We start from the raw sequence: 26,592 nt of genomic DNA on the forward strand, positions 1-26,592 counted from the left end.
TGAAACTCTTCTCTTTTGTGCCTGAAATGGAACATAAAATCCTTCACAATAGTAGTATAAAATCTGACAGAAAAGCATGGCTTCTGAAGTTCTGAGGAAGAAGGGCTTAGGCATGAACCAGCACGCAAAGTTTATGCATCAGCAATCCTTGGCACATTGATTATAACTGAAAGTTAAAGGCTAACATTGACCCGAAATTCAGATTATTTCTTTTCAAAAACTACCCATTGCACCAGACCTAGTAAGGATGCACGGCTACCAAAGTTTGTGCAGGTAGACAATATTTTTTTAAAGATATCGGCTGTCAGGTTTCCTCCCCACTCTGAACTCTAGGGTACAGATGTGGGGACCCACATGAAAAACCCCCTAAACTTATTTTTACCAGCTTAGGTTAAAAACTTTCCCAAGGCACACATTTCGCCTTGTCTTTGAACAGTATGCTGCCACCACCAAGTGATTTAGACAAAGAACAGGGAAAGGACCACTTGGAGTTCCTATTTCCCCAAAATATCCCCTCAAGCCCTTACACCCCTTTTCCTGGGGAGGCTTGAGAATAAACAAGATGAGCACCAACCAGCCTTGGGATTTTTAAGACCCAAAAAACCCAATCAGATTCTTAAACAGAACTTTATTAGAAGAACAAAAAAGATAAGAGAACAACTCTGTAAAATCAGAATGGAAGATAATCTTACAGGCAGTCAGATTTTTCAAAACACAGAGATTCCCTCTAGGCAAAACCTTAAGTTACAAAAACAGGAATACACATTTCCTCCAGCACAGCGAATTTCACAAGCCAAAACAAAGAAAACCTAACACATTTTCTAGCTTTATTACTTACTAACTTTACAGGAGTTGGAGAGCTTGCATCCTTGATCTGTTCCGGGCAAAGGTATCACACAGACAGACCAAAGCCTTCCGCCCCCCTCCAGATTTGAAAGTATCTTGTCCCCTCATTGGTCATTTTGGGTCAAGTGCCAGCCAGGTTACTTGAGCTTCTTAGTCCTTTACAGGTAAAAGGACTTTGTCTCTGTCCAGGAGGGATTTTATAGCACTGTATATAGAAAGGTGGTTACCCTTCCCTTTATAATTGTGACATCGGCGAACAATGAAAGGTCAGATTACCCAGGAAATAAGTCAGTCAGAGTTCATTTTCAGAGACTTCCTATTGAAAATGTACGAAGGGAAAAAAATAAAACAAAAACTACACAGAATTCAGAGCATAGAAAACATATCTACAGGCCACCTACTTTTAGAGAAAAACAGGAATTTATGCCCTATTTTAGAACTCAATCTAAACTGTAGGGCCGTGTCACGGTTCCTCCCCCACTCTGAACTCTAGGGTACAGATGTGGGGACCTGCATGAAAAACCTCCTAAGCTTATCTTTACCAGCTTAGGTCAAAACTTCCCCAAGGTACAAAATATTACCCCCGTTATCCTTGGACTGGCCGCTACCACCACCAAACTAATACTGGTTACTGGGGAAGAGCTGTTTGGACGCGTCCTTCCCCCCAAAATACTTCCCAAAACCTTGCACCCCACTTCCTGGACAAGGTTTGGTAAAAAGCCTCACCAATTTGCATAGGTGACCACAGACCCAAACCCTTGGATCTGAAAACAATGAAAAAGCATTCAGTGTTTTACAAGAAGACTTTTAATAAAAAATAGAAGTAAATAGAAATAAAGAAATCCCCCTTGTAAAATCAGGATGGTAGATATCTTACAGGGTAATTAGATTCAAAAACATAGAGAACCCCTCTAGGCAAAACCTTAAGTTACAAAAAAGATACACAGACAGAAATAGTTATTCTATTCAGCACAATTCTTTTCTCAGCCATTTAAAGAAATCATAATCTAACACATACCTAGCTAGATTACTTACTAAAAGTTCTAAGACTCCATTCCTGTTCTGTCCCCGGCCAAGACGACTACAGACAGACACAGACCCTTTGTTTCTCTCCCTCCTCCCAGCTTTTGAAAGTATCTTGTCTCCTCATTGGTCATTTTGGTCAGGTGCCAGCGAGGTTACCTTTAGCTTCTTAACCCTTTACAGGTGAGAGGAGCTTTCCCCTGGCCAGGAGGGATTTCAAAGGGGTTTACCCTTCCCTTTATATTTATGACACGCCCCCCAAATCTCAGCTAGGGTGAAACACTGGCTGGGATTTCTTCCTGGAGCTCTAGGAAAACAGAGTTAATAAGACACATGTATCTCTAAATATACTACCAAGTACATAAAGACTAACAATATTTTCCACATCTCAAGTACGATTTTAACCAGTTGATTCTGGGAAACTTTCACGGGAGAGTGCATCAGCCACTTTGTTAGAAGCTCCTGAGATGTGTTGGATGTCGAAATCAAAATCTTGGAGAGCTAAACTCCACCGAAGAAGTTTTTTGTTAGTTTCTTTGACGGTGTGAAGCCACTTTAGTGCAGCATGGTCAGTTTGCAGGTGGAAACGCCGTCCCCAAACATATGGGCGTAGCTTTTCCAGAGCGTAGACAATGGCATAACATTCTTTTTCAGTGACTGACCAGTTGCTTTCCCTCTCAGACAGTTTTTTGCTGAGAAACACTACAGGGTGGAATTCTTGATCAGGTCCTTTCTGCATTAAAACTGCTCCCACACCACGCTCGGATGCATCTGTGGTTACTAGGAACGGTTTGTCAAAGTCTGGGGCCCTTAGTACAGGGTCAGACATGAGTGTCGCTTTAAGCTTGTTAAAGGCCTTCTGACACTTTCCGGTCCACTGAACAGCATTTGGCTGTTTCTTTTTGGTTAGGTCTGTCAGTGGGGCAGCGATTTGGCTGTAGTGCGGTACAAATCGTCTGTAATAACCGGCCAAGCCTAAGAAGGATTGAACCTGTTTCTTTGACTTTGGGACAGGCCACTTTTGGATAGCATCCACTTTGGCCTGTAGGGGGCTGATAGTTCCTTGACCCACCTGGTGTCCAAGGTAAGTCACTCTGTTTAGGCCTATTTGACACTTCTTAGCCTTAACAGTTAGTCCTGCCTCCCTTATGCGCTCAAGGACTTTTTGTAGATGTTCCAGGTGGTCTGCCCAGGAATCCGAAAATATGGCCACATCGTCAAGGTAGGCGACTGCATATTCTCCTAATCCCGCTAGGAGACCATCTACAAGTCTTTGGAAAGTGGCGGGTGCATTTCGCAGCCCGAAAGGGAGTACATTAAATTCATACAGCCCGAGATGTGTGATGAAGGCTGACCTTTCCTTGGCAGATTCATCTAGCGGTACCTGCCAGTACCCCTTGGTTAAGTCCAAGGTAGAGATGAACTGGGCCCGTCCCAGTTTCTCTAATAGTTCATCAGTGCGTGGCATTGGATAGTTGTCTGGGCGAGTTACAGCATTTAGCTTACGGTAGTCCACGCAAAAACGTATTTCCCCATCTGGTTTGGGAACTAGAACCACTGGAGATGCCCATGCACTTTCAGAGGGGCGGATTACACCCATCTGTAACATATCCTGGATCTCCCGTTCTATAGCAGTTTTAGCTTGAGGAGACACCCGGTAAGGGTGGACCCTAATTGGGTGAGCATTACCTGTGTCAATGGAGTGGTATGCCCGTTCAGTCAGTCCTGGGGTGGCTGAGAACGTTGGCGCGTAGCTAGTGCACAGCTCCTGGATCTGCTGTCGCTGCATACGCCCAAGGGTCATGGAGAGGTTCACCTCTTCCACACCACCAGCACATTTCCCTTCGTAATAGACACCTTCAGGCCACTCAGCGTCGTCTCCTCCCTGGGCTGTAAACTGACAAACCTTTAATTCTCTGGAATAAAAGGGCTTTAGAGAATTAATATGATACACCTTAGGCTTTCGGTTGGAAGTGGGGAATGCTATGAGATAATTAACAGCTCCCAGGCGCTCCTGGACCACGAATGGCCCTTCCCACGATGCTTCCATTTTATGGGCCTGGAGCGCCTTTAAGACCATGACCTGGTCTCCTACTTTGAAGGAACGCTCTCTGGCATGTTTATCATACCAGGCTTTTTGCTCTTTTTGAGCATCCTGTAAGTTTTCTCTAGCAAGGGCTAAAGAGGTTCGGAGGGTGTTTTGTAGGTTGGTTACAAAGTCCAGAATGTTAGTTCCTGGAGAAGGTGTAAATCCCTCCCATTGCTGCTTCACCAACTGCAATGGCCCCTTAACCTCACGGCCATATACAAGTTCAAATGGGGAAAACCCTAAACTGGGATGTGGTACAGCTCTGTAGGCAAAGAGCAACTGCTGCAATACTAGGTCCCAATCATTGGAGTGCTCATTTACGAATTTACGTATCATGGCCCCCAAAGTTCCATTAAACTTCTCCACCATGCCATTTGTTTGATGATGGTAAGGAGTGGCAACCAAGTGATTTACCCCATGAGCTTCCCAAAGGTTTTTCATAGTTCCTGCCAGGAAATTAGTCCCTGCATCTGTGAGGATATCGGAGGGCCAACCTACCCTGGCAAAAATGTCTGCTAGTGCCTGGCACACACTTTTAGCCCTGGTGTTGCTTAGAGCTACTGCTTCCGGCCATCGGGTGGCAAAATCCATGAAAGTCAGTATGTACTGCTTTCCTCTGGGTGTCTTTTCCGGAAAAGGACCCAGAATATCCACAGCTACTCGCTGAAATGGAACTTCAATGATGGGGAGTGGCTGGAGAGGAGCTTTGACCTGGTCTTGGGGTTTTCCCACTCTTTGGCACACCTCACAAGACTGGACATAGGTAGAAACATCCTTGCCCATTCCCTCCCAGTGGAATGACCCCCCCAAACGGTCTTTGGTCCTGTTCACCCCAGCATGGCCACTAGGGTGATCATGGGCTAAGCTCAAGAGCTTGGCCCGGTATTTAGTTGGAACTACCAACTGTCTCTGAGGATGCCAGTCTTCCTGGTGTCCCCCAGAAAGAGTTTCCTTGTATAAAAGTCCTCTTTCTACAACAAACCTGGATCGATTAGAAGAGCTGAGAGGCGGTGGGTTGCTCCGTGCCGCCGTCCACGCTCTCTGGAGGCTTTCATCTGCTTCCTGTTCGGTCTGGAACTGTTCCCTTGATGCTGGAGACATCAGTTCCTCATTGGATTGGGGACATAGGCTTGGTCCCTCTGGAAGCGATATAGGGGATGGAGCTGTTTCTGTTGACTGTGAACCGCTCTCCGCTGGTGCACTATGTTGGGATTCAGGCTCCGGCTGAGCCTCTTGTGTAGGGTTATCGGCTGCTGCCAGTTCAGGTTCGGTGGGGCCCTCTGGTGTTGAGGTTGCAAGTACTGGATTCAGTGCTGGCACGGGGTCTGGTGTTGGTTGTTTGGCTGGTTCCGGTTCTGGGACTGGTTCCGTCTGGGTCTCTGGGACTGGATCCACTACTGCTGTTGCAGACATTGGCCTGGGGATCCGGGTCCATCACCTCTGACCGGGCCCTGATAGAAGTTTCCGGAACAGAGCTAGGCCCCACAGCTTGTTTAGCCTGGCTGCGGGTGACCGTTCCCACCCTCTTGGCCTGCTTCACGTGATTGGCCAAGTCTTCCCCCAACAGCATGGGGATGGGATAATCATCATAGACTGCAAAAGTCCACATTCCTGACCAGCCCTTGTACTGGACAGGCAACTTGGCTGTAGGCAAATTGAAAGAGTTGGACTTGAAGGGTTGAATCGTCACTTGGATCTCTGGGTTGATTAAATTGGGGTCCACTAAGGAAGCATGGATAGCTGACACTTGTGCTCCGGTGTCCCTCCACGCGGTGACCTTCTTCCCGCCCACACTCACAGTTTCCCTCCGCTCCAAGGGTATCTGGGAGGTATCTGGGCCTGTGGACCTCTGGTGTGATTCCGGTGCAATGAACTGTAATCTGTTGGGGTTCTTGGGGCAGTTGGCCTTTACATGCCCCAGCTCGTTACATTTAAAACATCGTCCAGCTGACGGGTCACCGGGGCGAGGTGGGTTGCTGGAGAACGGGGTGGTGGGACGATAAGGGGTCTGGAGGGTTCTTTGGGAGGTAGGTGGGGCTTTGGGCGGCCCCCGGTAATAGGGTGTGGTCTGGGGTGGTCCCTTCTGGTCTCCGCTCCAACTGCGACCAGTTTTCTTCTTCTCTGCCACCTCCACCCATCTGGCTCCAATCTCTCCTGCCTCGATTACAGTTTTGGGTTTCCCATCTAGGATGTATCTTTCTATTTCCTCAGGAACACCCTCTAAGAATTGTTCCATTTGCATTAGGAAGGGCAAATTTACTGGAGATTCAACACTTGCTCCTGATATCCAGGCATCCCAATGTTTCACAATGTGGTAGGCATGTCGGGTAAATGACATGTCTGGTTTCCACCTTAGGGCTCGGAACCTCCGACGAGACTGCTCGGGTGTTATCCCCATTCTGACTCTCGCCTTGGATTTAAATAGTTCATACTTGTTCATATGTTCTTTAGGCATTTCAGCTGCCACCTCAGCTAAGGGTCCACTGAGCTGCGGCCTCAGCTCTACCATGTATTGGTCAGTAGAGATGTTGTACCCAAGGCAGGCCCTTTCGAAGTTTTCTAAGAAGGCCTCAGTATCATCACCTGCCTTGTAGGTGGGGAACTTTCTGGGATGGGAAGTGGTACCTGGAGAAGGATTGCTAGGGTTTGTTGGTATATTCTGCTGGGCCTTTATCCTCTCCATCTCCTCCACATGCTTCCTTGCCTCCATTTCCCTCTTGTGGGCAGCCTCCTGTACCTCCTTCTTCAGCCGCATGAGTTCTATCTGTCTTTCATGTTCCCTTTGTTTTTCCTCAGCCTGAAATTTGGCTAATTCCAGCTGTAGTCGAGCCGAGGATTTGGCCATTCTAACCTCTCTGTTTTTAACTAACTTTACACCCGAGGTTTAGAAATAAACAAACAAAACTTGGCTGTAAAATTTTGCTGTGCTGGAATAGAATACCTATTCTCTGATAGTGATTGTCAGCCTACAGAAAAAGACAATTCCCTTGTCTCTGCTCTGGGCCCAAATTAAAGCAAAAAACCTCCAACTACTTGGAAACCTGCTTACCCAGCCCAAAGAAAAAAAAAATTCTTTTCAAACCTGTGCTCCTTGTAAAACAAAAAAAAATCAAAATCCTAAAAAAAAACCCTGCCACTTTTGTCTCCAGGCAAATGGGTAGAGCACACACCCCCTATTTACTTTTAGGAAGAAAAGAAAAAAAAAACCTCTGGGTTGGAAGACTGTGAATTTCCCTGCAGGAGTTAAGTACCCTGCCTCCAGGCAAAGAAAACCTGCAATTCACAAGATAATCCCCTTTTGTCTCTGCTTGGCCACAAAGCAGAGAGAAACCAAGCTGCTTTCAGTTTCAAAGCTGCTTTCTGGACTTCCTAAAAATTCCTTTTTAAAATCTGTATTTCTAGTTCAAAAAATCTCAACTGGATCTCAAAATGATTTCAGGTTAATCCCACCACTGTGCCACCATGTCACGGTTCCTCCCCCACTCTGAACTCTAGGGTACAGATGTGGGGACCTGCATGAAAAACCTCCTAAGCTTATCTTTACCAGCTTAGGTCAAAACTTCCCCAAGGTACAAAATATTACCCCCGTTATCCTTGGACTGGCCGCTACCACCACCAAACTAATACTGGTTACTGGGGAAGAGCTGTTTGGACGCGTCCTTCCCCCCAAAATACTTCCCAAAACCTTGCACCCCACTTCCTGGACAAGGTTTGGTAAAAAGCCTCACCAATTTGCATAGGTGACCACAGACCCAAACCCTTGGATCTGAAAACAATGAAAAAGCATTCAGTGTTTTACAAGAAGACTTTTAATAAAAAATAGAAGTAAATAGAAATAAAGAAATCCCCCCTGTAAAATCAGGATGGTAGATATCTTACAGGGTAATTAGATTCAAAAACATAGAGAACCCCTCTAGGCAAAACCTTAAGTTACAAAAAAGATACACAGACAGAAATAGTTATTCTATTCAGCACAATTCTTTTCTCAGCCATTTAAAGAAATCATAATCTAACACATACCTAGCTAGATTACTTACTAAAAGTTCTAAGACTCCATTCCTGTTCTGTCCCCGGCCAAGACGACTACAGACAGACACAGACCCTTTGTTTCTCTCCCTCCTCCCAGCTTTTGAAAGTATCTTGTCTCCTCATTGGTCATTTTGGTCAGGTGCCAGCGAGGTTACCTTTAGCTTCTTAACCCTTTACAGGTGAGAGGAGCTTTCCCCTGACCAGGAGGGATTTCAAAGGGGTTTACCCTTCCCTTTATATTTATGACAGGCCGCTACCATGAGTTACCACAATAAATATAAAACATTTTCAGATAGGAATTTGATTTTTTTAAAAGTTGATAGTGTACCTTTAACATAGACGGATGTGTATCTTTTATACATGTGTGCTTGGTAAAATTACAGTAAAGGCATATTTTTCTGGAACACAAGACATTCAGTTTCCTGAACAAAACATATAACAGTTTCCTTCATCTTTGTTGCACTATACGAAGACTTCATGCTGCTGGTGGTTTTATTCAGACTGTTGTAAAGTTCATGCAACCATGGAAGCATTACTCATTTGGGGCTAAATTTAACCTTTGGGGTAAATGCACTGAAGTGAAGGAAGTTCCACCAAGGATGAATTTGGCCCTCAGTTTTCAGTATGGAGTGGAAGGACCTTAAGTGAAACATTTCAGATGGGTGTGGTAATACTGAAATGCTTTGCAATAACCTGTGCCAGATTACTGCTGGTTATTTTTTTTTTAACTCGGCAGCTTGCTTTCATTTATTGGGACTACTTCAACAGAAGGAATTTTTTTCACTTTCTTCAGGAAAAAATGAAGTCCGATATTACATATTTGTTTTTATAATACTATTAATCTATTACCCTTCTGTCTGACATACATTAAGTCATAGCAGTCAGAGACAGAAAATATTTATCAGGTCATTTTATTCCTCTGCCTGAATAGGATTGGTCCCAACAACAGTGTAATTTTAAATGACCCAAGTGATGGGGTTTTCCATTTCCCTTCCTGCTTCTCCACGTGGGCACCAATGATACTGCCAAGAATGACCTTGACCGGATCACTGCGGACTATGTGGCTCTAGGAAGAAGGATAAAGGAGTTGGAGGCGCAAGTGGTGTTCTCGTCCATCCTCCCCGTGGAAGGAAAAGGCCTAGGTAGGGACCATCGAATCGTGGAAGTCAACGAACGGCTACGCAGGTGGTGTCGGAGAGAAGGCTTTGGATTCTTTGACCATGGGATGGTGTTCCATGAAGGAGGAGTGCTGGGCAGAGACGGGCTCCATCTTACGAAGAGAGGGAAGAGCATCTTTGCCAGCAGGCTGGCTAACCTAGTGAGGAGGGCTTTAAACTAGGTTCACTGGGGGAAGGAGACCAAAGCCCTGAGGTAAGTGGGAAAGCGGGATACCGGGAGGAAGCACAGGCAGGAATGTCTGTGAGGGGAGGGCTCCTGCCTCATACTGGGAATGAGGGGCGATCAACAGGTTATCTCAAGTGCTTATATACAAATGCACAAAGCCTTGGAAACAAGCAGGGAGAACTGGAGGTCCTGGTGATGTCAAGGAACTATGACGTGATCGGAATAACAGAGACTTGGTGGGATAACTCGCATGACTGGAGTACTGTCATGGATGGTTATAAACTGTTCAGGAAGGACAGGCAGGGCAGAAAAGGTGGGGGAGTAGCACTGTATGTAAGGGAGCAGTATGACTGCTCAGAGCTCCAGTACGAAACTGCAGAAAAACCTGAGTGTCTCTGGATTAAGTTTAGAAGTGTGTGCAACAAGAGTGATGTAGTGGTGGGAGTCTGCTATAGACCACCGGACCAGGGGGATGAGGTAGATGAGGCTTTCTTCCGGCAGCTCACGGAAGCTACTAGATCGCATGCCCTGATTCTCATGGGTGACTTTAATTTTCCTGATATCTGCTGGGAGAGCAATACAGCGGTGCATAGACAATCCAGGAACTTTTTGGAAAGCGTAGGGGACAATTTCCTGGCGCAAGTGCTAGAGGAGCCAACTGGGGGGGGGGCGCTTTTCTTGACCTGCTGCTCACAAACCGGGTAGAATTAGTGGGGGAAGCAAAAGTGGATGGGAATCTGGGAGGCAGTGACCATGAGTTGGTTGAGTTCAGGATCCTGACGCAGGGAAGAAAGGTAAGCAGCAGGATACGGACCCTGGACTTCAGAAAAGCAGACTTCGACTCCCTCAGGGAACGGATGGCCAGGATCCCCTGGGGGACTAACTTGAAGGGGAAAGGAGTCCAGGAGAGCTGGCTGTATTTCAAGGAATCCCTGTTGAGGTTACAGGAACAAACCATCCCAATGAGTCGAAAGAATAGTAAATATGGCAGGCGACCAGCTTGGCTTAATGGTGAAATCCTAGCGGATCTTAAACATAAAAAAGAAGCTTACAAGAAGTGGAAGGTTGGACATATGACCAGGGAAGAGTATAAAAATATTGCTCGGGCATGTAGGAATGATATCAGGAGGGCCAAATAGCACCTGGAGCTGCAGCTAGCAAGAGATGTTAAGAGTAACAAGAAGGGTTTCTTCAGGTATGTTAGCAACAAGAAGAAAGCCAAGGAATGTGTGGGCCCCTTAATGAATGACGGAGGCAACCTAGTGACAGAGGATGTGGAAAAAGCTAATGTACTCAATGCTTTTTTTGCCTCTGTTTTCACTAACAAGGTCAGCTCCCAGACTGCTGCGCTGGGCATCACAAAATGGGGAAGAGATGGCCAGCCCTCTGTGGAGATAGAGGTGGTTAGGGACTATTTAGAAAAGCTGGACGTGCACAAGTCCATGGGGCCGGACGAGTTGCATCTGAGAGTGCTGAAGGAATTGGCGGCTGTGATTGCAGAGCCATTGGCCATTATCTTTGAAAACTCGTGGCGAACGGGGGAAGTCCCGGATGACTGGAAAAAGGCTAATGTAGTGCCAATCTTTAAAAAAGGGAAGAAGGAGGATCCTGGGAACTACAGGCCAGTCAGCCTCACCTCAGTCCCTGGAAAAATCATGGAGCAGGTCCTCAAAGAATCAATCCTGAAGCACTTGCATGAGAGGAAAGTGATCAGGAACAGCCAGCATGGATTCACCAAGGGAAGGTCATGCCTGACTAATCTAATTGCCTTTTATGATGAGACTACTGGTTCTGTGGATGAAGGGAAAGCAGTGGATGTATTGTTTCTTGACTTTAGCAAAACTTTTGACACGGTCTCCCACAGTATTCTTGTCAGCAAGTTAAGGAAGTATGGGCTGGATGAATGCACTATAAGGTGGGTAGAAAGCTGGCTAGATTGTCGGGCTCAACGGGTAGTGATCAATGGCTCCATGTCTAGTTGGCAGCCGGTATCAAGTGGAGTGCCCCAAGGGTCGGTCCTGGGGCTGGTTTTGTTCAATATCTTCATAAATGATCTGGAGGATGGTGTGGATTGCACTCTCAGCAAATTTGCGGATGATACTAAACTGGGAGGAGTGGTAGATACGCTGGAGGGGAGGGATAGGATACAGAAGGACCTAGACAAATTGGAGGATTGGGCCAGAAGAAATCTGATGAAGTTCAATAAGGATAAGTGCAGGGTCCTGCACTTAGGACGGAAGAACCCCGTGCACCGCTACAGACTAGGGACCGAATGGCTAGGCAGCAGTTCTGCGGAAAAGGACCTAGGGGTGACAGTGGACGAGAAGCTGGATATGAGTCAGCAGTGTGCCCTTGTTGCCAAGAAGGCCAATGGCATTTTGGGATGTATAAGTAGGGGCAAAGCGAGCAGATCGAGGGACGTGATCATCCCCCTCTATTCGACATTGGTGAGGCCTCATCTGGAGTACTGTGTCCAGTTTTGGGCCCCACGCTACAAGAAGGATGTGGATAAATTGGAGAGAGTCCAGCGAAGGGCAACAAAAATGATTAGGGGTCTGGAACACATGACTTATGAGGAGAGGCTGAGGGAGCTGTGATTGTTTAGCCTGCAGAAGAGAAGAATGAGGGGGGATTTGATAGCTGCTTTCAACTACCTGAAAGGGGGTTCCAAAGAGGATGGCTCTAGACTGTTCTCAATGGTAGCAGATGACAGAACAAGGAGTAATGGTCTCAAGTTGCAGTGGGGGAGGTTTAGATTGGATATTAGAAAAAACTTTTTCACTAAGAGGGTGGTGAAACACTGGAGGTGGTAGAATCTCCTTCCTTAGAGGTTTTTAAGGTCAGGTTTGACAAAGCCCTGGCTGGGATGATTTAACTGGGAATTGGTCCTGCTTCGAGCAGGGGGTTGGACTAGATGACCTTCTGGGGTCCCTTCCAACCCTGATATTCTATGATTCTATGATTTCCCTTTGGAGACTATTCTACAGTCCAATAATTCTGATTGTTAGAATTAGTCATTCAGACTAAATTTATTTCAGTTGGAATTAGTGGTATTCTTTCTTCCGTTCTTTTATGCATCATTGAAGTGTAGTGGCTATGGCTTTGTTTATAAATATTTCCCTGACCATATTTATTTCATCTTCCGAAGTACTTTTACCTAACATCTGCATAATTCTGTTATGATCAGCCACAGTGTGGTTGTTGAAAACCAAGTGAACTGCTACTGAACTATGAAATATTAACTGATGTTTCTTCTGTACAGCAGTGCTCTTGGATGGGATTTTGCTAACATTCAGGGATTTTGGGGGGTAAAACAGGATTATTTTAGGCATAGTAATGCAATCAAAGCCTTCAAGTCTCCCAGCATTAGTGTTGTACTAAGTGATATGACTACATGACTGTAAAGTATACTGAGTCATGACTGTATCAGATTTATAAATAAAAGATATGGTAAAAAGTTGTATCAGCTGTTTTTACAAGCATCACAGACAAGGTACTGGTTCTGTGCACCATGATATAAATAGAATAGACCGTTATTTAAAGCTGGCATATCTTGCATTTTGCAACACCCTGCAGGGTTGTTCACTTGCCTAATCTTAATCTTCAATTTACTCTTCAAAATGAATGCTTGTGATGTGAGGCTACTTAACAGGAAGAATGACCTCATTCTGCCTCTTTGCTTCTGATTGCACAGTCTGTTTTTGAAAGGAAACAAGGGGCTTTATAGACCTGCCTTTTCGAAGACCTCAGAGCTATTCTGTTCCAGGAAGCAGCATAAGGAGCACCCTACAGTTGCATTCCAGAGACTCTTTTTGATGAAAAACTTCTTGCATACGTTTGTTAATAGTGAAATGGCTTTTCCAGGTTTGGAAGATTTTACACATGTTGATGTTTTATTACTTTGATCAACAGAGGAATAACTGAGCCCTGGATTTCTCCATTTACAGTCAGCTCTTCAAGAAGCTGTACATTTCGGTAAATGCTTTCATCACTACCAGTAAAGAGAATAGACTAAAATACCCTTCAAACAGTGACATGTATGAACAAATACAATTATTTCTCATAGACATTACTGTATTTCAAAAGATAAGAGAGCAATATTTGTTATCTGAATAGGTTAAGTACTTGGGCTTAAATAATTTTAACCGCTAATTATGTGTGTTGATACATATTGATGTAAATATTTACAGTGTAGAGTGCAACATGCACAAGGGATTGGCTAGTTACCAACTGAAGGTATCATTGTTTTAAGGACCAGTTTGATTATCACCAAGGAAAGTGATTAAAGTAAATTGTTTTCTACATTCTGAGTAGAAAGACAGAAGCTTTCATGCTTACATTTTAGTGATTAAACTGCAGAACTGGGCAGTGTTGTAGACTCAATAAACTTTGATTTGAATGATTGCCATAAAATGTTGCTGACTTGCCTTTAGCTTTGTTTCATTTTCAGTTAGGTTGTTCATATTTGGTCTTCCGTCATATGTTCATTTAAAAGATATTTGTTGAACTACAGGACTCTTTGTGTTGTGGGTCACAAATATTACTTAATGTTAAATATTACTTAAAGTAATTGCAAAGTGGAAATTGATATGTTTTGTTCTGATTTGGTTACATTGTAACGGTAGTTTATGATACTATAAGAGCATAGAAACTTACTTTAAGTCATGAATAATTTGGCAGAATTAGATTTTGTTTTATTTTGATGGATAATATCAATGTTTATTTTACAGACAAGGTGGGTGAGGTCGTATGTTTTATCAGATCAACTTCTGTTTGGTGAGAGAGACAAGCTTGGGCTGATAAAAAAGACCAAACAGAAGTTGGTTTGATAAAAGATACCACTTCACACACCTTGTCTGTCTAATATCCTGGGACCGACATGGCTACAATTACACTGCATACAAATATTTATTTTAAGCATTTTTTAGAATTTTTGTCTATTTACATTTTAACAGTTGTGTGAAATTATGGTTTAAGCATTTTTTTCCTATTTTTAGTTATTTAAATTTTCAGTTGTGGGAAATTATAGGGGGAATCACACAATGGGGAGCAGACAATTATTTAAACGATAGTAGACATTGAGATTCTATAGGATAAAGCTTTATAACCATTAAAACACAAAATATCAACATCACATTTCAAAATATACAAAGTAAATATCCCGAAATCAAATGCTAATAAGTTCTCAAATGGCATTTTTCTTCCTTCGCTTATCTGTAAATTGGGATTATTATGATTGAAAATATTTCTTCATTGGGGTGTGTGTGTGTGTGTGTGTGTGTGTACAGTGAAGTCAACGTTGACTGACATTTACAGACAAAAACCTAATCCTTTCAAGCCTAACAATAAATAAAAGTGGGGTTGTGTAAAGTACTGTTTGCAAAATGAAGTGAACATCCTTTCTCCAGTGTTTTCAAGACTCTGGGAAAGCAATTCTGTGTAAAATCATTGCACAGAAAAACATTGCTTTGTAAATCACAAGTGTTCTTAAACTGTTCTTGAGGATGTGTATAATTGGGAGAAATACATCACATTCCCACTAATCTGCATATGGAGATGCATTTCTCCCTCGCATCTTATCCTAAACGGATTTGTAGTGTTGCTACATTCTGTTAAACAGCTGTTATGTTTCCCCTCAAGTTGTCCTGCCTCTCAGTGTTGGGTGATGTGTTCCCTACATACAAACCATGGTCACCTGAGTAACTTTAATTAGACTACTCACAGGCCTAAGTATTTGCAGGGTAGAAACCATAGATTGTATACCAGTTTGTAAAGTGCACTGTGATATTCTCTCATTCAAAGCACTAGAGATATGTAAGATATTGTATGTAAACTGTATTTCTCATTCAGTGCTTTTTATTTTTCATAACGGTGATTCAAAAGCATATTATTGAGAAAATAAAGTAAATACGGTAGTGCATGTAGGACAATTGTAAGTCTATCTATACTGTACATCATGGATTTAAATATTAGGAAAGAGATCACAGTTGCAGATTGCAAAGAGACTGCAATTGACCAAATAGAGTTTGAACAAATTTGCTCTTGAAATCAGTGAGGAAGGATAGCAGGATCAGACTCACATCTAATGGAATACAGCATTAGGAATTAGTAATGTAATGTCCATTCCTGATTATACCTTGCAACTCTCTCTTTTCAATAAATACCAACTTTCCTTTAAAATCTCTTGCAGATAATCTATGATACATGTAGCTCCAAAGTGTGTGCAACAGACCTTCTCAAGATGTATCGAATATCCCAACTAATGTCAACACCAGCAGCACGTAAATATATAGGCATTTCTCTGGGCTTTCTTAACTGGGATTTTGCCATTTTGGGTTTATACTGGAATCTAATTACCACCTGTCAGGGATTGTGTCCTTACACATGAGGGATTGCCTTCTAAAGTGAATATGAATTTCTTTCTTTGGATGTAATGTTTTCCCATTGATTGAAAAGTTAAGATTTTACAGAGGTTTTTGTATAAAATTGTAACAAAGAGACTATATCAGCAGACACTAATGTATATAAAATACAAATCTGTAATGTGTAAAGAATCAATCAGTGAGTGAACTGTTCATGATGTGAATCAGACAATGCCATTAAGAGTGCTGGACCTATTCTCTTGTATGTGACTGGATTTACTTCCCACAAGACACTAAGCTATGCAGTATATTGGCAACTTGGATTTATTGACTGTAATCAGCTTTGATTCATGCTACTCTTTGGAATGATGCTATACAAGTCTAAATTATATGAGGTTTCATTTTATCTACCCACCATCACTCTGTTTTCTTTCCTTTAGTCTCTTTTCCTTTCCTAATTTTCTTCTGTCAATTTCATCAAGGCATATTGTTAGTGAAAACCAGTCAGCTGCTTCTCGTGTCACTTGAAATGCCTGCGTGGTGAGCTGGTGCTGGGGCGTCTCCTTATCTGGTCTTTGTCTCAACAGGTTTTTCAGTGGCTGATAAAGAGCCCAGGCAAAGTCTGTCCCCTGAACACATTTTGCCAAGGTATGGAGTAAAACTATCCTTTGTTTCATTTTATTTTTCCTTTGTGTTTGAAAAACATTTCTAAAATTCCTATTTCAACTATTTATGATTAGGGTGCTATTACCACACTAAAGCACGGCCACATTGCATTTCACAGATATCACTGCTGCAAATCCATGGCCACTTGAAACTTCAAAGCTACAGTGGGGATAGAATTCAGATACTCCTGCTTGAAAAACACAAGCCCCAACCACTTGCACTAAGGTAGAATCCCCATGAAGTGACTGTAGCATATGGTATATGACATAGTTGTTCATTTCAGATTCTGTCCAACAGGGCAGTGGTGCATGCCCACCCCTAGCCCTTGCATTACAATACTGTCATCTCTAATCCCTGGTAGAGATCTTTGTACAATTATCTATTACTCACCTTTTGCCAGTTTTCAAGAACTTGATGAGTTTCCCACTATCTCTGGGACTGTTTGCTGAAAGATCAATACCTGCTTGTACTGATACTGACAAATGACACATGACTTATGAGGAGAGGCTGAGGGAACTGGGATTGTTTAGTCTGCAGAAGAGAAGAATGAGGGGGGATTTGATAGCTGCTTTCAACTACCTGAAAGGAGGTTCCAAAGAGGATGGCTCTAGACTGTTCTCAATGGTAGCAGATGACAGAACGAGGAGTAATGGTCTCAAGTTGCAATGGGGGAGGTTTAGATTGGATATTAGGAAAAACTTTTTCACTATGAGGGTGGTGAAACACTGGAATGCATTACCTAGGGAGGTGGTAGAATCTCCTTCCTTAGAGGTTTTTAAGGTCAGGCTTGACAAAGCCCTGGCTGGGATGATTTAACTGGGAAATGGTCCTGCTTTGAGCAGGGGGTTGGACTAGATGACCTTCTGGGGTCCCTTCCAACCCTGATATTCTATGATTCTATTAAATGTATATCGGTATTAGTGCCTGACCCTGTAAAGTGCTGAGCACCCTCAAATCCCAATGAAGTCACTCAGAGTTGTGGGTACTCAGCACCTCGCAGGATTGGGACCCAATTCCAAAATCAGGAACGTACATTATGCCTACCTAACAGTCCCCTTGTGTTCCAGTGGAAAAAATTACTCACTTCTGTCTTAAATACTTGTCTGGTGTGTTTTATTCAGCAGTTGCTACATTTAACTCCAGAGATGGTTGCATTTCAGTAGTGGGTGAAGTGATCTCTGTGTATAGTTTGTATGTCATTTTGTTACAGCTTGTGAGTGAGTGGCCTCCTCCATCCTTTTGGCCTCAGGGTGGCCCTACAAGCAGCCCCTTGCCTCAGTTTCCCTCTTCAAGGGGCTTCTTAGATAAACTCCACACAGGCTTTCATGAATCCAATAATAACAGCCCATCTTAGGGTCTGATTTTGTTCACAAATAAACAGACATCTTCCACTCCAGTCTTAAGCTGGGAACAGCCCCTCCTCCTGAGAGCTATGTCTTTTTTCTCTCTGAGCAGCTGGAGAAGATGCAAGGCCTGGCCTGCCTTCTTTGCTTTCTTCTCGTGAGAAAACAGATCTTCCAGCCAGGGCTTTCTACCCAGCCACAACTCCCAAAGTACCCAGCTGGAGAAGGGAGTACAGCCAGAGACTCACTTCCTGCAGCTTCTTCCCTCTGTCTGTTTCTCCCTGAGCATTCACCTCTTCTCTGAAGCTTCCTGTTGCCCTTTATAGGGCAATCAGGTGAGCCTTGCTCCCATGTGCCTCCTTAGTAATCAGGGCTGGCTGTCCTCAGGTCTCTAACCCGTAAGGGCAAGCCACCCTGTTACACAACTCTATAGTGTTCTGGGAGCTATTAAAATGAAAAGTGATGTGTAATCTAAAAACATTATTATTCAATCGTGTGTTAACATTTATGCCCCTGTGCTAAATAGACATATACTAACTTAGAGGGCTTTATTTCTTTCCTTTTCAGTTACACTTATGCCTTTCTGGATAGTGACACCTCCTATGAATGTTGTTCCATAAATCCCTTGACAGGGTCTCTTTTCACATGTCGCCGTAGTCCTCGGCTTCTTACTAATGGCTATTACATTTTGACGGAAGACAGTTTTGTGTCTGATGAAGATGGTAATGTAACACTGACCCCATCACAGACAAGTGTTACCTATAAGGAGAAATTAGTTAGGTAAGTGAGTCACATACATTTTACTTAATATTGGATGTTGGCTTTTTAACTCTGGACTTAACTTGGAGATTTCTGGTTGGCTGTCAGCATATGACTATAATGCTCAGTACATGCAGGGGACTGGACTAGATGACCTCTCGAGGTCCCTTCCAGTCCCATGAGTCTATGTCTAGCTCCTTCCGTTATTTCTATATCTGGATTCCTTTTCCTAATAGCAATGGAACACACCAAGTAGTATAATTCAGAGAGACTGCAGTGGTTAAAATCACGTGGTCTTCAGAGTCATGCCTTATAACATTATCTCAAAAGTTTTAAGCACACAGATGTTACTGTGATGGGAGCTCTCTGCAGTAAATATAAAAGAGAGGTACAGTTGCTCAGAAATTTGTGGCTTTTCACCTGTTGCTGAAATATTTAGTGTTCCAAAAGGGTGACTTCAATTCTTTCCAATATAAAAGAAGGATAAGAGCAAATCCAAAAGTAAGTATAACAAACATTTTAAGGAAATTCAAGATTTTTTTGTTTGTCTCACCTTCAAACTATCATTATTTTCAAAATATAGCAAATGTGTAATTTTCAGTGGGCCATTAGGAGGTTTGCCTGAGTGAGGACTGAGCAAAAAGTGAATTGTGCTTTAAGATTTTGTCCAATAAATTCATGCTGTATTACATATGGAAGGCTCCAAATTGTATTTGCTATAAAACATGTTTTATTTGATATGGAAATTACTCTGGATTTTAAATATCAACTTTTATTTTTGTAATTTCATCACTCACTTGCCCAGAATTAAAAAAATTGAAGGTAGTCGTTGTTCCATTTTGTTATGGCCATAACCCAATACATTTGTGATGTGTCTCCTGATGCTCATCGGCAGCGCAAAACCAACCAACACTGTTTCTATGCGTGAATGCCTTTCTAGAGAGTTAATCGATAATGGGACATGGGCAGAACAGTAAACCTAAAGCTGCAGTTTTTAGAAATACAGCAAAACAAATGGTTTGCCCAAGGAAGAGGGACAATCTCTGCAGAAAAAGAAGTGTTACTGTCCTGCTCCCGAGAGGGTATTACCATGACGGAGAATAAAAAAGAAAATTAAAAGAACAGGTTCTGTCCTGCAATCCTTATTCAGGCAAAACTCCCACATGACTTCAATAGTGGTGTTACCTGAGGAAAGCTTGTAAAATTTGGCCCTATAATGTTAGTGTCTAGTGGTTTTTCACCCAAGGAGCTCAGGGTAGTTTGGAAACTATTAAACCACAGAACACCCTGGTAAAAAAAGTAAACATTGTTAGACCCATTTTACAGATGCAGAAACAATGGCATTGAGAAATGTAATGACAAGCCCAAGAGTGAACCTGTGGCAGAACAAGGAACAGACCGCAGGATGCCTGAGTCGTAGGCCTGTACTCTGACCTCTAGACCGTGTTCCTGTTTGTGGCAGGACGCTGGCTGAGAAGCTCTTAATCAGCTTCTGCCACTCCAGGCCCAATCAAGGGGAATGGATTGGGAATGGGTGAATAGCCTGGTAACTGGACGCACCTGTCAGTCTTATTAGTCCAGAGCTATAAAGGCTGAGAGGAAGCCAGAGAAGGGGGGAAGGGAAAAGGTCCAGGTTCGGATCCCGATCCAGCACAGCACAGAAGGAAGTGGGAGCCTCCTAGTCTGTTGTACGCAAAGTAGTTGTGAAGCCTGTATATAGTTGGGAATTGGTGGTGGAAAACCTTTTGAGAATAAAGAGCACGGGTATTGCACCAGACTGAAGTGTCCCTGACTCATTGAAGGGGGAGGCGCAGGGGCTAAATACTCAGGGGCGTAACGTGAACCCTGTTACACTGTTTTATAAATAAAAGTACTTTGCCTCATCCCTTTAAAACATGGTTATTTCTTTCCTTTCTAGAATATTCAGGAGAAGGAAGAAAATCCGTCGCTCTCTTGCTAGTCTGTTCAGTCTCAGTGCCTCGAATTCATGGCTTAACAGCACTGTCCTTAGCAATATGGAGTCTCCTCATGTAGAGGAGATTTGGAATGATGGAGATAATAAACTAGATGCCAATCCACACTATGGCAATGGTAAGCCCACAGTAACATCGCTAGTATGTGCTGTATTTAGTTAGGCTTGTCTGTTAATGACGGGATCACTGTCGGTGGATAACTATTTCCTTGGTTTTGCGGGGGGACTCTGCTCAAATCAGCATTTAGAGCAGTGGTTTTCAAACTTTTTTTCTGGCGACCCAGATGAAGAAAATTTTTAACGTCTGCGACCCTACAGAGCTGGAGATGAGGAGGAGCCTCAGGTTTGGGGCAGAGGGTTGGGGTGCAGGGGTGAGGGCTGCAGGGTGGAGCTGGGAATGAGGGGTTCAGGGTGTGAGAGGGGGCTCTGGGCTAAGGCAGGGGGTCGGGGTCTGGGAGGGGGTCAGGGCTCTGGGCTGGGGGTTCAGGCTCTGGGGTGGGGCTGGGGATGAGGGGGTTGGAGTGCAGGAGGGGGCTCAGGGCTGGGGCAGAGGATTGGGGCATGGGGTTGGGGTGCAGGCTTACCTCCGGAGGCTCCCGGTCAGCGGCGCAGCGGGATGCAGAGGCAGGCTTCCCGCCTATTCCCGCCCCGGAAGCGGCCAGCAGGTCTGGCTCCTAGGCGCAGGCACGCAAGTGGCTCCGTGCAACTCTTGCCCGCAGGCCCAACCACCCCCCAGCTCCCATTGGCCGGTTCCTGGCCAATGGGAGTGTGGATCTGGTGCTCAGGGCAGGGACAGCGTGCGGAGCCCCATGGGCCCCCTGCATACGAGCTGGACCTGCTGCTGGCTGCTTCCGGGGTGCAGCGCGGTGTCAGAACAGATAGGGACTACTAATTTTTAGTGGCCAGCCACCAGGGTCCCTGGGTGCTGAGCAAGGAGACACAGTGCCTTGCATTCTGTACTGAGTTGCGACCCGAATTTTGAAAACCACTGATTTCGAGGACAGATCAGAGACAGAATTTTGCGGAGCAAATTGAGACAGTAACATGAGACGGTCACAGTGTTTGAATCCATGGAGATCTTTATAACCTAGGAGGGCCTTTTGAAACTGACTTTGGATAGGAAGCCAGTGAAAATGAGAGATACTCCTGTATTAAATCTGATCATTTGGCCCATTGCTGTTTTCAGTTTGAGTTTTTATATCCTCACTTTGTTAAAATTTATGAAGTTTTGTCTTTAGTCTGCTTCTTTCCCCCTGCATTTTCCTACATATAATGGGTCTGTGCCAATTCCATATCACTAACAATTCAGAGAAATCCTTGTGATTGAGTCATTTCTTATCTTAAAAATCTATCAGCACAGATTCTCTACCCCTTTCCGTTACTGTGAGCTAGGAAAGTTGCAGATGTGCCTCTTGCAGATGACTCTGAATTTTCTTCTCAATGCAAAATCTGGATGTCACAAAAGCAAACACCAGCAGCTGATGACTCCTCTTTTTCTAAAGATGTGGTGTTCATTCAGTCAAGAAAACAGTTCAGTGATTCCTCTCCTTGCTCCCAGTTTATGGTAGATGGGTATTTCCATGAAGAGACTTTGGATCATTCAAGTGAGTTATGTTCTTTCCTTCTCAGTTTGTTATTTTTAGAGCTGGTTGACTTTTCAAATGGAAAAACATGGTATTGAAAAATGGCCTTTTTTGAAACTGGAGATTTTTGCAAAATTTTAATTTGGAAAAAAAAAACAAATTTTTTATACTAGTAAATTAATAATAATATATAGGTCCCTTAACTGCTCATTGGACATGGTTGTATTGAGATTTTCACTTTAGATTTAATGCCTGTTTTAAGATTATACTATTCTATTGATATATAGTAAATCTTCCACAAATTTCTGGCACGTTGGCTGAAATCTTGGCTCTGCCAAAGTCAATGGCAAAACTCCAATTGGCGTCAATGGAGCTAGAATTTCATCCTGGTCTTTGAATGTAAAAATATTTTTTGAGAATTTAAAAATAAAATCTGTGAATAAAAATAAAAATCTGTTAATTTGTTTGAATTATGGACATTTTAAAAAGACCCCTTGACATTTTTTGATGAATTCAAACTTTTCTTGGTCCCTTTAGCAAATAAATTCCCAAATTTTGAGATTTGTAAATTTACACTGTTCTAGTTATTGCAAAATCTAAAAAACAAATTATGTTTTAAATTTGTTAAGGTGATTATTTTACATGTATGAATACTTCTCATGGCCATTTCCATGTACATCCTTATTTCCATTGTCAAAAATATTTGTCCAGTTAAGGTAAGGAAGAATTTATGGGAGAATATATTTTTATATGACACTTAGAATTCGATTCAACAGACTTTACAGCTTTCAAAAAAGAGAATGCAGACGTATAGTCTGTCTATATGGAGTATAGAATAATTGGGTTTGCCTCTAGTGGGTTTGATTTAACCCCCCATTGAAGACTCCCATTGACTTCTGTGGAGCTAGCCCATGGTGAATATCATAGTAAAGTTTTTGGTAAAGCATCTTTTTTATCACAAATACTTCTTCCTTCACTGAATTTCAGGTTCATAGTTTCAGAGGAGGGCAGCTGGAAGGAAGGACCTGCTTCTTGTATTCTAGTATGTCCAGAAAAAAGAATTATTATTTCTAATTTGTTTCCTTTTTTATTAGAATCCAATGCAGTGAGAAATGTCATTTATCAAATGATTATGCTGTCCACGTGTTTAATCATTTCAGTGTATGCAAGGTAATTTTGATTTCATCTTCATTATAATCATGCTTTATTTATTTATATAAAATACCAACTGGTGAATAAAACATGACATTTAGGGCCTGCTTTTCAAAGTTAGACGTGCACTATTTCAAAGATGCATTTGCAAGCAAATATTTGATGTGTGCACACAAATTAGGTGTTTGGATGCAGATATGACACCTAACTGGCTCTGTGCAAATGCAGGATATGTATGCACAAATCTGCTCTTAGCCTGCATAAATTAGGTGTACAGATATCTATTCCAAATTGTGCACAATAATTTAGCATGTCTGGCATATGAGTTATGCAATTAATTATATAGGAAATACTATTGGGAAATACTACCATTTTGCAAATTTTTTTTTAGTTTAATTGTATTAAGTTGTAATGTATGTCTTTTCAAATAAATTTTACAAGTAAATATCCTCTAAGAACTAAATTATCTAGTTAGGCTACTTTCCCTTTTGATGTTAATCAAGTCTAATAAAATTGAGTGTAATTTTATGTATCTAATTTTAAAATGTAGAAAACAGTGAACCCAAAAGACAGAGATGATCTTTGAGAGCTATTCACTGCACATATTACAGATTTTTATTTCTTTGACTTGATGCATAACCAAACATCCCAGTTAGCAAGGTTTCTGTAAGCTGAACAAAAGAGAATTGGAACTTCGGGAAATCCATTCTTGCTTCCTTTTCCATTCTTTGGTGCTAATTTGCTGTCTGTAGTCTGTATGGTTTAGTTTTATTATTATAGGTGGAACATAGAGCACTGCTTATAATTAAGATTGTCTAAGTTATTTCATTCTAATGGGTCATTTTCAGATAGTTATAGTTTTGTCAAGCCATTATCTTTCAGGCTGAATTTTTGCATATTTATTCATAATTTAGGAGCACTTTATTGTTATTTGGAAGTTTGAGGGGAAAAAAAGAGTTTAGCTGTTTTCAAGGCCACATGGAGATGCACCCCTGACCTCTCCCTCTCCCCCCTCACCTATATACACACTTCTGGGATTATGAACCTGTTTTGCGTTGTTGTTTTTTAAAAGTAATCGCTCTAAGGGCCTGACTTTGGTGGCATACCCTAGAGACATACCCTAGTGAGCTCAGTTGGGTCTGGAACTCTGAGTTTGAGTCACTGGGAAAAGGTTAGTTTCAATGTCAGTGATGGGAATAGAAGAAATCCATTGAAACTGGTATCACCTGTAATGCCAACAGATTCCAGTCATTGGTGGCCAGGATCAAACTTGGAACCTCTGGAGCGTAATGCATGAGCCTCTACTGCATGAGATAAAAGATACATTTCTCTTAGCTAAGGCTATAGTAGACTCATCAATCTCCAGCTGTTCTAGGCACTAGAGGGGACAGAGTGCCACACTGAGCAGCTATGTGTTACGCTGGAGAGGAAAATTTCAAAACATAGTACTATATATTCCTTCGCATTTGTTTTTTCTTAATACATACTAGCCCAGATTCAGTACATAAGAATATTGTCATATGAAATAAAAAAGAATGCACTTGTGAATGCAGAAGTGATCAGCATCATAATGGAATTTTTGAGATACCTGGCTGCAGACAAGTGCCAAGTTTGAAATTATAGTCATGGCTCACCTGATTCTCAAAAAACCACGAATTTCCCTATCTCCTGTGACTTTCATCTATTTCCCCAGGATTCTGTATATTCAATACAACTTGCATTAGCATCGAGATGCTTTTTTGGGTTGTGCAAGACATATATTTGGACAGGGTATTTGAAAGTTTGAGAAGGGAACCCTTTCAGGGTAACAAAGACCAACAAACTAACGTTTGAGACCTTGTATCAGGTCTTCAGTCTAGATTCTGGGCCCCATTGTCCTCCCTTGCTTTCCTTGTCCCCTTCTCTGGCCTCATGCTACCATACAAGTGACTGGTAGGGGAACCTGGGGCCTCTCACTACATTGAACTCCAGCCCAAGACCCTATAACCAGCTGCCAGAGTCTGTTTAGTCCAACTCCTTGCCGCTGGTCCCCTTGGTTTCTTCCTACCATGGTCTTTCTCAGGCCCATATTAACCCTTTCCTGGCCTGTGTGGGGTAAACATTCTATCACATTCCATGACACTAGTCTCTTCCCAGCCCCTGCCTCCCATTACAAGTCTGGGAATGTTGAAGTCCTTAGCTGAAGGTAGCTGACTGAAGGCTGATCTTGGAATGTGTCCAGTTATTTTATTGTGTTGACCCAATATCTGTCCATCGTACAATCTAAAAACTAGGGTATTTGTTATGATTTCAGATGCTTTCTGGGAGGACGCTTTGCCACTTTGTTGGCCTTTCTGCTGCTGATAATTTTAGTTTGTAAGTAGAGACTTTCTTTATACTTGACATATAATCTTTTATTGGGTTAGATTCAAGGGCCAAATTCTGTCACAAATTAGATGTGTGTGTACAATTCTCCTTGGTTCAATGAAAGCTATATGTGTGCATTTGAGGGCAGAATTTTCCCTTTAATCACCTATAGAATCATACATTTAAAATTGACTGTTCTTTTGCTCCAAAGATGCTGCCAAGTCATCTTTTATCAGTCTTGTCACATCTTCCAAAACCACCAAATTACGGTAAGCTGTGCAAGAGTATTTCAATATACTTAAGAGCTTTAGATGAAGAGATTCTATCAATACTCCTTCTGATCAAAAGATGGCAATGAGTGATCAGTAGGTATTGCGAGAGGCTTTGGCTATTCCTGCTACTTTGTGGTCATGAAAATATTCTTTGTATTTGAATGTTGCCTTTTCATGATTAGCAGTAAATGCAGCAAAAAAGAAAAATGTAACCTATTAAACCATTATCTAGTGGGTCAGCATGAATGGCATAGAAGGAAGTGGTAAATTAGCCTGAGGAGCTGAATAAAGTCTGTTTCTTCATTTCTTAATGTGGCTCTGTTTTAAATTGATTTAATTCAAAGTTTTAGCTATGATTAAAACTTCTCAGCAGGCCCGCCAACAGCAATTCTGGCTCCTGGGCAGAACAGTTAGTTGGCATGGCCTGGGCTACCACATGCCCACCCAGCTGCCTTCGCCACTGCCAGTACCACCCCGCACATGCCTAGGAGCCCTACGGCCTGCCCGGGCAATGTAAAAGGGCCCGGGCTCCTGGCCACCACTACCGCAGCAGTGGTGGCGGCTGGAGGCCCTCGGGCCCTTTTAAATCGCCCGGGCCCCATGGCAATTGCCCCCTTTGCCATCCCTGTCGGTGGACCTGCTTCTCAGTACAGTAAGTGGAAAGGGTAATGTGTAATAAAGTCCTGAATGATATGAGACCAGCACAGATATAGGCCCCAGTCCTGTAATCACTTCTACACTTGCTGGACTTTACAAAAGGCAATTCCACTGACCTTCCACACAGCAGAAGTCTGTTCTTAGTTTGT

General features: G+C 42.8%; 1 protein-coding gene across 8 annotated transcripts in view; it reads left to right on the forward strand.

Annotated features, from left to right (window-relative positions):
- Window positions 1-26,592, forward strand: part of TMEM71 (transmembrane protein 71) — a 40,514-nt gene that overhangs the window by 5,947 nt on the left and 7,975 nt on the right. For 3 of the 8 annotated variants that reach the window (XM_073330075.1, XM_073330078.1, XM_073330076.1), the window contains 8 exons: window positions 15,522-15,612; window positions 16,281-16,341; window positions 18,270-18,482; window positions 20,380-20,552; window positions 21,936-22,037; window positions 23,111-23,186; window positions 25,462-25,523; window positions 25,726-25,783. In XM_073330075.1, coding sequence (XP_073186176.1) covers window positions 15,573-15,612; window positions 16,281-16,341; window positions 18,270-18,482; window positions 20,380-20,552; window positions 21,936-22,037; window positions 23,111-23,186; window positions 25,462-25,523; window positions 25,726-25,783 — 785 coding nt within the window. In that variant the 5' untranslated portion in view covers window positions 15,522-15,572. The other 5 variants (XM_073330079.1, XM_073330077.1, XM_073330080.1 and 2 more) reach the window with 5 other exon arrangements.

The sequence above is a fragment of the Lepidochelys kempii genome, chromosome 2 (assembly GCF_965140265.1).
Source record: "Lepidochelys kempii isolate rLepKem1 chromosome 2, rLepKem1.hap2, whole genome shotgun sequence".
NCBI classification, from domain to species: domain Eukaryota; kingdom Metazoa; phylum Chordata; order Testudines; family Cheloniidae; genus Lepidochelys; species Lepidochelys kempii.